This window comes from Cryptotermes secundus, unplaced genomic scaffold (assembly GCF_002891405.2).
Source record: "Cryptotermes secundus unplaced genomic scaffold, Csec_1.0 scaffold654, whole genome shotgun sequence".
Lineage (NCBI taxonomy): Eukaryota > Metazoa > Arthropoda > Insecta > Blattodea > Kalotermitidae > Cryptotermes > Cryptotermes secundus.
The window spans coordinates 1,960,043-1,973,457 of NW_019727402.1; the positions used below are offsets into that span (position 1 = coordinate 1,960,043).

At 41.1% G+C, this 13,415-nt stretch overlaps 1 protein-coding gene across 1 annotated transcript in view; it reads left to right on the forward strand.

Annotated features, from left to right (window-relative positions):
- Nucleotides 1–13,415, forward strand: part of LOC111864709 (small conductance calcium-activated potassium channel protein) — a gene marked incomplete in the record, with an annotated part of 758,647 nt that overhangs the window by 711,650 nt on the left and 33,582 nt on the right. The window contains 1 exon segment of the mRNA XM_033751546.1: nucleotides 5,044–5,139. Coding sequence (XP_033607437.1) covers nucleotides 5,044–5,139 — 96 coding nt within the window.

Sequence of the window (13,415 nt, forward strand, 5' to 3'; positions counted from 1 at the left end):
GCTAAAACCCAATTGCAGTATAATAAATAATATATATAATAAAAATATTTTAATTTACATGTTTTGAACCTGTGTACAGCAAAAATCTGCCGTTATGTCTACACAGTTCTGCGTTTGTAACGAAATTTAACTCAATAAACTAAACTAAATTATGAAGTATAAAGTGTCTGTCCAGCGTTCTATAACTTTTCACTTTCACTTACTTTTCTGCTATACTTTCTACCCCTCTTTGTCTCTCTCTCTCTCTCTTTCAAAAGAAAAAAAAAAGCATTCTTATATGAAGTTCTCGATATCGCAGTGAACTGTTCGCAGTTTTTGGTCTTAGTCTCTGTACGTTAGCTATGGGTCTTCAGCCTTACAGCAGTAACATGATGCTCGCTTGATGTGTTGGCGCTCAATATCAAGCAATGACTGTCGTGAAGTCGTGAAGGTCGTGAATATGTGCATGTATCCCGGGTATACGCATTAATTACCCGAAACTTTGATCCTCTGTGATGAGGCTTAGGAAAGCAGTAGAGTTACGGCACGCCATTATGGGTTTGGGCATGGAGGTAGCTCAAACACCACCTCTCGGTGAAGCACTGAAATTTCTGGTCATATATTTGCAGGATTCCAGCAGTTGGCATAATCCATATCATTGTTCCTCAACCTCTTTTTTTCTTCTTTTGATAATTAGTTATTTACAAATATTTTTTAAGTGCCCCAAGCATGTAAAATTTATCTTTTCCAGTCATAATGACCCCCACGTGAAATGTCATTTCCGCAATGGCGCTTAACGTTTCTGATGAGATGAATATTCATCGTAGATTCTCAATACATTTTAAAGTGGCTTTGAAGTTTTAAAACACTGTCACTACTATACGCACAGCATGTGTTAACATTAAAAACTTGTACCCTTTTGCCCACATGGGGGCACACGGTAGCGTAGTTGGTTGAGGGGCTATGCTACAAGCCGGAAGGTCGCGGGTTCAAGTCCCGATGAGGTCATTAGATTTTTTAAATTGACTTAATCCTTCCAGCCGCACTATGGCACTGGCGTCGACTCAGCCTCTAACAGAAATGAGTACTTACTTAGTTACTCATGGAGCTGAGCCCTTCTGGAGGAGCCGCCAATTCTGCAGCTACTCAAGAATTTCCCAGCATTTTATGGAACCCGAAGGTTCATTACCGTGTTCACAAGAGCCCTCCACTGGTACCTATCCTGAGACAGATGAATCCAATCCATAACATCCCATCCTATCTCTCTAAAATCCATTTTAATATTGTCCACCCACCTACGACTTGGTCTTCCCTGTGGTCTCTTTCCTTCTGGCTTTCCCACCAATATCCCATATGCATTCCTCGTCTCCCCCACCCGTGCTACATGCCCGGCACACCTCATCCTCCTTGACTTGATCATTCTGATTATACTTGGAGAAGAGTACAAGTTATGAAGCTAACAGAAATGAGTACCAGGAATTAATTAAATTATTTTCCTGGGGAGTAAAGCGCGGCCGACGCGTAAGGCTGACAACCTTACCGCCATCTATGAGCCGATTGTCTAGATAATGTGGGACCCTCAACGTCTCACAACCCTATGGGCCTTCATGGTCTGTTACAGGGATAGCTTTACTTTTTTTTACGTTGTATTAATAGATTTTGTATTATTTTCAGAGTTCGTTGCGGCATTTCCCTAAGAAACATTGATTTGTCTGTTCACCGGAGACCCAGTTTGTTTGTTGTGCCTTAAGAAACTGGTCCTTGAATATTATTTAGATTGACTTTAGAGCAAACGGCTTACGTTAGCTCAAACCACAATTCTTCTAACTTATATTCGGAAAGTACTCGGTTTTAACGTCGGCCGGGGCACCGGTTTTCTTTAATGGGGGTTATCTTCGTTTCCATCAGTTCCTCTAGGTAAATTCTTGGATGTTACCTTAAATTAGGCCACGGCTGCTCCCTTCCACATCTTTCGAATTCACTATATCATGACGCGACCATTTGATCTGAGTTACTGGCAGAGTCGTGAAGCAAACAACAAAGAAACATTTTAACGTGTAATTAAATATGAAACCGGTCACGGTAGCCGAGCTGTCTAAGGCATGCACTGTCTTCGCTCTCTCCGAAGCCGGAATCGTGGTTTCGAATCCTACTCAGAGCTTGGATATTTAGTGTTTGTGTGTGTATGTGAGTTTTTCTGCGTTTGTGTATAAGTAGAGGCCTTGCGATGAGCTGATCACCCGCCCAAGGAGTCCTACCGAATGTCTTAAGATCTAGTAAACCCAAGTGAACGGAGAGTGTCATGGAGGTAGGCCAAGGCCCAAACTTGGGCTGTAGCTCCAAAGAAAAAAAATAATTACGAAATTATTTATCAAGAACTGCGACTTAACTATGTAAACGTCAAATTAAACACAGTGTATTGGCTTTATTTTTATTAATTTATGCTCTGTAAATACTGCAGTAACGATTTTGTTAGGTTATGTTGCAAAAAAACTGATGCCGGAAGCAGCGTCATCAGCGGCGACTTGAAGCACAGAGAAAATGATGCTCGAGATGGTTCAAGTTCGTATAGCAACAGGCGTGACCAGAGTGGTTTGAACGGCTGTTGTACTGCGATGTGGAAAGCAAATGGAAAAACTACCACATTATCACTATTCCTGGATAGTCTCTTTCCAAAAACAGAAGATCTGATGAATGAATGAATGTTGCAAAAGTATGAAGAAGAGACACCTTTCTGCCTTTTATAAAGAACACATTTGTGTATTCCGATATATGTCTATCTCTCACTGTCCCGAGAGAGTGTTGTAACGGAAGGATAATTACTGTATAGTTGTGTTTTATTGGGAGCAGGGCATGAGGTTCCAAGTGGGGGAGGGGTCACAGTTAAGCACAGTGTGAAACTGTAATTTCCGGCAACAGATGGCGTGGCCTCTAGAGGTTATTCTGTCCAGCCCATGTCGCCCACTATAAATCCTCCATAGGGTGTTTCATCAATCCACACTTCGTCTCGGAGTAAAGAGCTCTCTTGGTTGTAACACCGTGAAGTTAGGTAACAGTCAGCGACGTTACGGAGGAGCGTGTAGCCTCCAGCTTCAGGGTTAAAAGGTATGCCAAACAATAAACCAGCAATAACATGGGGCAGGCAGAGCTTCCAACTAACTCCATAGATCTGAGCCTTTCTTGAGAAACTGCGAGTTGTGCAGCTACGCAAGTACTTCCCAATATTTTACGAAACCCGAAGATCCATTATCGTGTTAACAAGGACCCGACACTGGTCTCTATCCTGAGCCAGATGAATCCAGTTAATACCACCCCTTCACTGGACAGTGATTGAAGTCAACTCTTTCTAGCGGAATCAGCAGAGTTGATGATTCTCGCTCCCTCACCTGAGAACGGAAATAGATCTCGTTTCCGAAAAGTTATGTTCCTTAGAAAACCGGACGATGGACAGAGTCCAAAATCCTGGCAATTCTGAGTACTGAACTTCATCCCCAGAATCTTTTAGAAATGAAAATTATCTCGTATGAACATGAGGAACCATGACACGGCCTGGACGAGTGCCAAATCGAGTTAAGAATACAACTTTCTGGGCTGTGATTATGATCAGTCTGTTTCGGAGGAGTGTATTGCCTCAGTCTTCAGAGTGGAAGAGTAAACTGAATGAGCAACTAAGACAGACTAAAAGAAAAGTGGCCCATTTTGGAGATCATAACCAGGAAATTTTACTGAACTTAGCTGAGTTTTGCTGGCTGCTGTGAAATGGAGCACCCGATGTGTCCTGCACTCTGATCGATTGTCGAGCTGCCTGTGCGGTTTTTATCAATGATGCGAGACCGAATCGCATCATCAGAACACGCATTGAAAATTGCCTTGCAGGCACAATGGTCGGTACATTTCGCTTGCGGACTAAAACCACGGAGTATCTTGTTTTTGCTTTTCTTTTCAGTTGGTTCGTTTCACAGAAAACATCTCCCAATTTGGAAAGTTAATAATGGGCATTTCTGTTTTCATATTATCGACAGTTCAAGGAAGAAAATTTGTCCCTCTGAGTAACTAATTAAGTACCACGCCATGAAGATGTATGGGGAGTGGATATATTCGTATAGTCCCACCATTGTTGACCTCGATACTAGATGGAGGTGAGTGGTAAGCTTCATTCCCCGTTCGTTTTATCTCCGGGGAATTCATCCTCAGTACCCATTGTATAGGAGGCTGGGTGAGCTCTAGAATTGATCTTGACACAAGGAGAAGAAAAAACCTTGCCCTTCCGGGAATCGAAACCGAGCCGTCCAGCCCGTAGCTATACTGACTGACTCCCATAAAGCTACATTTGAATTATCATAGCCACACAGTGGCCACCAAATTCTCCACACTTAAATCAGGTTACCACGTTTGTAAAGAACTTAAATAGTTAGTGTAAAAGGGTAAATCTATCCCTGTAGCAGTCCGTGGAGGTCTACAGGCTTGTTAGACGTCTAGGCTCCCACATGTTCTAGACAATAGGCTCACGGACGCAGGCGAGGTTTCCAGAATTACGCGCCGGGCGCTCTTTAACCCCAGGAAGATTCCTGGTACTAGTTTCTATTAGAGGCTGAGTCGAACCCAGGGACATAGTGCGGCTGGAAGGATTAGGTCAATTCAAAAATCAAATGACCTCATAGGAATTGAAACCGCTACCCTCCCGCTTGTAGCACAATGACTCAACAAACTACGCTACCGCGTGTCCCTAAAGTTATTGTACTGAGACTAAAGAACCGTGGTTCTATTCCAGGAAGAGTCAGTAGGGTTCTCTTTTCTTCACGCAAAGTCGAGACTGACAGCCTCCTGTCTAGCGGATAATGAGACTCTTTTATCTGATATGAAGCTACCGACGCATGAATTCGAACTGTACCTCCACTCTCCCATGCTTTTCCATGGCGTAATTAAACACATAAGCAACTTTACTCTATATTCACTAGCCGTGGCTTGTGTGGCGGAGAGTACATGTCAGATACTGATCTTGCCCAGACTTCCAACAGCAGCTTTTCATTTCGTTGCTCTGACGAATTTCTTTCTATGTTGCAGGCGTCGTTCTACTCGACGGCGCTCAAGACGCTTATCTCTGTGTCTACTGTGATTCTTCTAGGGCTTATCGTGGCCTACCACGGGCTGGAAGTACAGGTAAGTCACGAGACAAACAGTTCTTCATATTAGGATGTTACTACTTCCATGAAGCTAAGTCTTTCTTGAGCAGCAAACTGTTGATCAGCGGCTCAAGAATTTCCCCAAATCTTATGGAACCTAAACGTCCATAACCGTGTTAACAAGAGCCCGCTACTTGTCCCTATTCTGAGTCAGACGAATCCAGTCCATACAACCCCATCCTATTTCTGTCAAATCGTTTTTAATATTATCCTCCAATCTATGTCTTGGTTTTCCTAATGGACTCTTTCCTTTTGGCTTTCTGACGAAAACCCTGCACACATACTTCTCAACTTACATACATCCTTCATGCCTGTCTCATCCTCCTTGATCATTCTAATTTTATTTGGCAAGGAATAAAAATTACTTCATAACAGAATTTCTAACCTTAAGGTACTAATGCTGTTAAATTAATCGTCATATTTAAATTTAAATTTAAACTCAGTTTTAAATTTGAGTAACTCACATTCCACCAAACCACATATCCGCGTGCATGTGACACCTTTTATCTGCAATTTTTAAGTGGATTTTTTTTCAGATTAATTAGATTTATTTATTTATTTATTTATTTACAGATCATCTAAGTAATTAGTCAAAAATGCATTTCCTGATCCCTATATAAATCTTTTTATAAATTTTGATAAAAGTCTGCAACATATTATCCTATATACAGACACAGAATATAAGAATCTTATGTTCAGCATCTCCCATTTTATGATATATATTTAACTTTCACGATATTTCGAAAATGGGCCACGTTTAAATAATTAGGCGCAGGTGACGTGAGTACTACTTAGTTGGGACCATTGTAAATACCTGGCCTCGTGAGTAGGATTCTCCCCTTTCCCCCACTTCTTTAAGGAGACGAATCCAATTTCCGAAATATTATATATGTTAAATAAAATTCAGTCCATCAAAAAATCCAGTAAATACTCGAGTAAAGAATCTACCACTGTCACTTATCTCAGAAAATCACGCAAATCCTCTGTAGAACCCGAGTTTTCACAACGGTCGTTATAAAGGGTCCTACTGGTATATTCTGAAATACTCGTATAATGTCGTGGAAACCGTTGAAAGCCGACTCTGTTTGCTAACTGCTTAATCCTAGTTTCTTGCTTGGCTTATTCATGAACCCTTAAGGTGGAGCCGACATGTTCCTCCGAAACGTTAGTTGACTTTCTATGGACTACACAGCGTTATATCACATAAAAGAGAACTCTTCGCTCTAATTCTATTCTCAAAATGTTATACGATTAATACGTGCCAAGAGCGGACATATTTTGACGCATATATCCATTGTTAGGGACGGTTCGGTAAAAGCGTTTCCGTGACACAAACCTCCATAATGGAATGATATCCATTGCTAGGTAACGGACCAGTAGACGCGCATTCTGGACAACAATAGACGTCAATTGTTAGGAAATGGAAGTGTACTCTATGAATCCACCTCTTGACTATATAAGTAACAGAGAACAGAAACAGAATCAGAATGGAGCGAGTCCTCGGCATTCAAGGAAGAATAGTTCGGCTGAAAATACATTGTGAGTTACTGCAATTTATTGTGATTACGAGTGATTGTAAATGATAGGTCAATAAATCCAATCATCCAATGCAAACCCTCTTTTTTTCACAACCATAAATCGTGACAATAGCCTCCGTTCTGTTGTCAAGTTATGTGAAGAGGTTATACCCAAACTGCATGCACGAGATGCAGGCCAGCCTTGCGCGTCTGAATGATAAGTAGAGATTGAGCTGCGGGAGGATTCCTGTGTTTTGAGGGGGATCTGTGCGCTTCAGATAAGCTCGCAGTATTCGAAGCGTCACGCGGACCGGAAATATGCAACTAATCCGACAGATCTCGCCGGCTCGCCCTGCTCCCTCTAACGTTTCTGACCGACTGCTTTCAAAAAGGATCGATTATCCGATTTACATACTCGACTGAACAAGGTCCCTTTTATTCTGAGACAATCTCACTGCTCTGGTTAAATCCTGATAACTGGTCCATCTTCTCACTATCAATTTAGCTACCTATCATTCTTATCAGTTAATATGTTTCTGTTATCAAGCTACCAGTCCACTGGACTGAATGTATCTCCAACAGATGTTGCGGAGAAATGTTCTGCCCCCCCTTTGCATATACAGAAGATCTCGGGTTTGAATCTCGACTCAGAGACATGCTTTCTTCTTTATTATTCTTGGTATTTGTCAGTCGGTATAGTGACTAGCTATGGGATGGACGACCCACGAATCGGAGTTCGAGTCCCGGTAAGGTCAAGGATTTTCTCTTCTCCAAGTCGTCCAAACCGGATCCAGCCTCCTATTCAATGCGTACCGGTGACTTTTTCCCGCGGGGGTAAAGCGACCGGTTCGTGTGGCTGACCACTCACCTCCAGCTAGTGTCGAGGTCAGGAAAATGTGGATCTATACTTCCACTCCCCCATATTTCTTCATGGCATAGTGCTTTATAGATTAAGTACAAAGTATTAACATTTTATACACATCATTAATTTCGTTCTGAATCGATTCGAATTCATTTTCCACTCTCATGTTGTCCTTTTGGTTATTAAATGACGTTTTACAAAATTATGTACATTATCTAACACCGAGTGGTTGTGGGTATGCGAAATGGGTAGGAGATCGCAGGAAGCAGGCGCCATCTGCTTTGAGGTATGCACCTGTAATTTTATATATCACAGATGAATTGTGTAAATGTAGCTAAAATGGGATATAAGTTTTCGGAGAGTAGTTCGTGAGATGAAAACTAGGGTATAAATGACAACTTAGTGCTTACAAACTCTAGATGAGGTTTATGTTTGTCGACATCTCACCACTGTGAATTTCTTCGTTAGTAAGTCTGCCGTGTTATGCTTTCTTTGCACAAAGCACATAAAGCGAACGAATATTTAAAAGTTTGTGACGACGATATTGTGGCTTATTGACCCGTTGCTAAGCAGTGACTCTATAAAAAGCGATTGTTTATGGGAAACGGCTTGCTAAACACATTGCCGTTGCTGGGCAGCAGATTCATAATAATGCAGTTGGACACAACAATGGAAGAGATGTGTTTTCTATGTGGCCCGTACCTAGACGTTATAAGAGAGGGACAACGTTCAGTTGAGTTCTGCGTGGCAGGCTGTGAAGAGAAGACCTGAGAGCGTGAGGTTGTAGAATCTCCACTGTTAGTAGCCTTTGCCAAGGAGCAGATGGTGAAGACACAGCAAGGTAAAAAGTAAGGCAAAATTGTCCTTGTGCTTAACTAATTAAGCACTACGCCATGAAGACGTACGGGAGAGTGGATGTATAGATCCACATTTTTTACCTCGGCATTAGTAGGAGGTGAGTGGTTACCCTGGTACCCATTGTATAGGAGGTTGGGTGGACCCCAGAGACGGTCTGGACGACTGGAGAAATGAAATTTTTGACCCTACCGGGACTCGGACTCCGACCCCTCGGTCGTCTAGCCCATAGCCAGTCGCTGTACCGACTGCGCTATCCCGGCTCCTGGTGAAGATACAGCAGGTTGGAAAAGGGCTTAGCTGGTGCTGTGGTGATTTATGACACTGCGGTGTCACTGTAATTGCTTGTAAATACGCGTCGTGTGTGTGAGTTGTCCACAAATCCATTCACCAATCTAAACCCCGTCTTAGTCACACGTACTACGTTGCAGTATAGTAATACAATTATTGTTTTCTGGACATTATACAGCGTCCTGTTTTTATTTTAAACACGCGACAGCAATAACGCTGTAATTGCCCGTAGTTCTGAGATGTGTGAATAAGGTGTCAATATATCCAACCATCCAATCCATAACCCGTCTTAAGTCACGTACAATCCTTATGTATAAGAAGGTAATGGAAAAGATTTTGAACATCAAAAAACTCTAAACTATCGTACAACCACAGATGATATTTTAGCATTTCCGAACAGACGTCTATATCAAAGTCTCTCTCTCTGTGATATTTGAAACCCAAACCCCCAGAACACAAATTGAGCAACGCTGACTTCCGGTATTCCCTCCTTTAACTGAACAGTATTTTGGCAACGAAATTATGATGCGTTTTGCAGTGTTAGAGAAATTATTATATTAATTGCTTAGTAAATACACTGTTCTATGACCTAACAACAGTTTCTGAGCAGATGAATGTTACCTTTTCTTATCTCTGGAATATTCAATTGCCGATCTCAATGGCCGAGCGGCCTGAAGCATGAACTGTCTTCGCACCCTCGAACACTGGGTTCGTGGGTTCGAATCCAAATCTAGGCATGGTTATCTGTGTGTGTTTATTCTGTGTTTGTGTTGTTCTGTGTGTAGGTAGCAACTTTGCGGCGGGCTGATCCCCCGTAAAAAGAGTCCTATTGAATGTGTATAGTATTAAGAAACTGAAACAGCAGCCGAATTCCAAAAAAGAAAAAAAGGACTGTAGAGCCATAGATAGAATATTCAAGTATAATTCTTGAATTTTTGTATGGGGAACACAAACGTTTCTAATTCTAAAATTGAGAAACCAGGTAACTATATTCCTCACTTAATCTCTCTTCCTAGTTTTGCCTCTGTTCTCCGAGGGTCAATCTCCTTTTACACTGCAGAAAAGGACGCACAATTTAATTGCATGCAAGCCAACGTGAATACCGGTTTGGCGGTAGGAAGTATGCCCCCGGGATGACACGAGAGTGGAAGGCAGAGGAACTGGTATTTCCAATTTTCCCGCAGTATGTACCCTCTCTGAGTCCAACATTGCGTATCGCCGGGACAACACGTAACGTGCCCTGACGTCACGTGTCGGGTTTTGGCCGACGAGAGAAAGATAGGAAGTGTAGAATCAACAGCGATATATCATGAACGCCTGACCGAAGATACCATGCTGCATGCACATATTTATAGTTTTTAGGTCATAAAAATCCGGGCCCTAGTCATTAAAATATCATCAAATGCAGTGGCTTTGTATCTGTGGTGTAGAAGATGTTTCGCCTCTCGAAATTATTACCTTCTTAACCACCGATATTTACCTTTAGCATCGTTAAATAGCAAAGGAATTGAACTATGAAATATCTATTCTTGGTTCCTTTGAAAATGTTTAATTACTTGCGTTTCTTATATAATTTCGGTTCATTTTTGGTTCTTTATGAGGTAAGGTAAAGTTATCCCTGTGTTTAACGAATTAACCACTATGGGCGTATGGGGGAATGGATATACAGATCCACATTTTATTCACCTCATCACTAGTTGGAACTCAGTGCTGATATCATGCTTAAATATAAAATATGTAGGGTTACTGATAATTACTCTTAATGCCACTGTACAACCGTCACACAAATTTATTCCTTTTAAATATAAGGAGGTCCACAATTTGTCTCCATCGCGTGATCGTAATCAGGTAGGAAGTACATATGAACTGTACAGGAACCACTAAAATTGTGACCACAGTACAATTTAATAGAATTTTGTTGCATTATATTTGTGTGTGTGTGTTGTGTAAATATTTGTGTTTATTCGAATATTCGAAGTCAACTGTCTTACAAACTGTATAAAAACAAATATTTTAAATGAATTGTTTAGAGCCTCGATAGCTTAGTCGACATGACAGTGGGCTACTGCCTGGAAGACCAAATTTCGATCCCTGGCAGGGACAAGAAGTTTTTCTCAACAGTGTCCAAACTGGCTCTGGGGCCTCCTTTTATTTTTCAGATGTAAGAAAAGTAGGCTAAAAGTTTAATTATTGCTGAATATGGGCGAAGGGCAAAGACCAAAATTCCTGTAATCCCGAGTGATGTACGCCATCTTCAGAACCGTCTGGAATAAAATTGAGCTTACATTTCAAACCGGTTTATGGAGACGATATTCCCGAAACGTCTATTTGTTTTCACCCCACTACACGGTGTTATATCCCAGAATATGGAACCATTCAGTGTGTTCTTCGCTCATTCCCCTTCTTAAAGACACCATGGGTTGATGCTTGTCTTCATCGAATGTGGAGGTGGCTAATGCGGTTTATCTGAACTCCACTCTCTAATAAGATAATGCGATGCTTTCGCACCATGTTTACTTTACCTAATTTTAAGGAGCCTAGGCCTGCCTGCGAATCCAACATTTCCCCATCCACTCAAGAAATTCCAAATAGTTTATGGAACCCGAAAGTGCAAATGTTATTTTACTTTTTATGTTTGAAATTACAGTCCTGAGTCGGGTTATCGAAGTGAGTAAAAGTATTTTTCTAATTATACAACAAGGATTTCATACTCAGTATCTCTGGGGATTCAATCAGTAAATACCGACGACTTTCATCTAAGGTTAGAGCGACTAGACACTAAATTAATTGCTCTTCCTCCCATGCAGTGATTAGGGCGTGTAAGCGTAGAGTTTGACCTCCATTTCTCCTATACGTCTACATGGTTCTGTGCCTATGTACAGAGGTAAATTTACCTTTTGTAATTACATTTCGGAATTCGGATCATCCGTTGTATAATTGGCGGGGATATTAAACCCAAAGCACGAAATTAAATTCTTAGTAAAATAAGGCTTGGTGTTGGAAGTTCTCGAGGTGTCTCATTAGCTCACCACACATTCCTCTGCTCTCGGGGTCCTCTCATCTTCTTCGTCTGAGTCCCAGACCTTAGCAGCCTCTACAGTACCCATTATTCTCTTCAGTTTATTGAAAGACACTACGTCTAATATATGACTCGGCTATAAATTATGATTATGAATGATTAGTCAGGAAGAAATGCGTCATCACTTATGCTATTCGTTTAAATATTGGGTATTAAGTTAATTAACAGCGTTTTTCCTGTATAGAGATGGGCTACGGGCTGGACTACCGGGGTTCGCTTTCCGATAGGGGCAAGTAACTTTTCTCCATAACGTCCGGACCGACTCTAGAGCCCGTCCAACTTCCTATGCAATGGATATCCGAGACTATTGCCTCGAGTTAAATGGACCGGAGAGTGAAGGTTACCACTCATCTCCCTCTATTGCCGAGGTCAAGAATAGTAGAACTGTACCTCTACTTCACAAGGTCAAGGTCAAGGCAAGATGTTTAATTAATTAAGAACAGGGACAAATGTTATTTTCCTCTTCAGATGTTGTAGAGTAACCGCGAGGTCTGAGGCATGAAATGTCTTCTTCCGCTAGAACACTGGGATCGTGGTTTCGAGTCCCACTCAAGGCATGGATGTTTGGTATGTGTATGCGTTTATTATGTCAATGCTTTTCTCTGTGTAGGTAGAGGCCTTGCGACGAGCTGATCACCCGTCCAAGGAGTCCTGCCGTCTGTAAAAACGATCAATGAAACTGAGAAATTAGCCATATGCTCCAAACAAATGAGCGAAGAGAAAGAAAGAAACAGACGGACATGGTGTCCGTTATTTCCGATGTCTCCTATAACCGAGTGAAAGGATATTCACCCAAGTGCACCATAGAATACATAGCCAATACATGCAATAAACATCGAAACACTCGATATAATTAAACGAAAGTTTTTACTTTATATTTTTGTTCTTTTTATTCTAAATAGTGTTCTAAGTACAGAACCTTCTTCGTATCTCAGCATCTCTAAAAATTCACTATTGAACACAGCCGCACTTTGTCTCTTATATCCAAACCTCGTTATATCAACTGTGCAGTGTAGATATTGTCGTTAAATAAATCATGAAACAAACTGGTTCATATCTTCGGGACATCAGCTTTCCTGACCCTAGATTCTTTCGTGTGTTTCCTCAGTATCTCAGTCTGGATAGTATATGAAATTCTTCCTCCATATTCTTTCCCAATCATTAATCATCCTATCATGTTACGCTACTGGCAGCGTCGTTATATAAACAATTACCAAATGAAATTATTCGAGTACTCAAGATGTATTTGTTTTTCGTAAAATAAGAAAACTAAACCGATAAACAGAAATGCTTTATTGTTTGTGTGAGTCGCTGGTGTAAAACTAAAATATTATCTGCCTATTTTTGGCCCATATTGGGTGATTATATTTCCTTAATCTCTAGAGAGGATGACTTTCTTCTGCTCAAGTTCATTGAGTTCCGGAAATATCTTAGTTTCGGAAGAAGGGTTAAGAAATATTGTATCCTACCGTAATAGTACGTTCGTGCACCATTAATCGAAGTTAAAATGGTTCTTTAAACGATTTATATTTTCACGTGTGACTGATATACGGGGTTTGGATTGGCTAATTGGATTTATTTCATGTACATATTCAACTCGAAACTACAAGTAAAACAGAGCTATATCTGATATACGCACTTTACAGTTC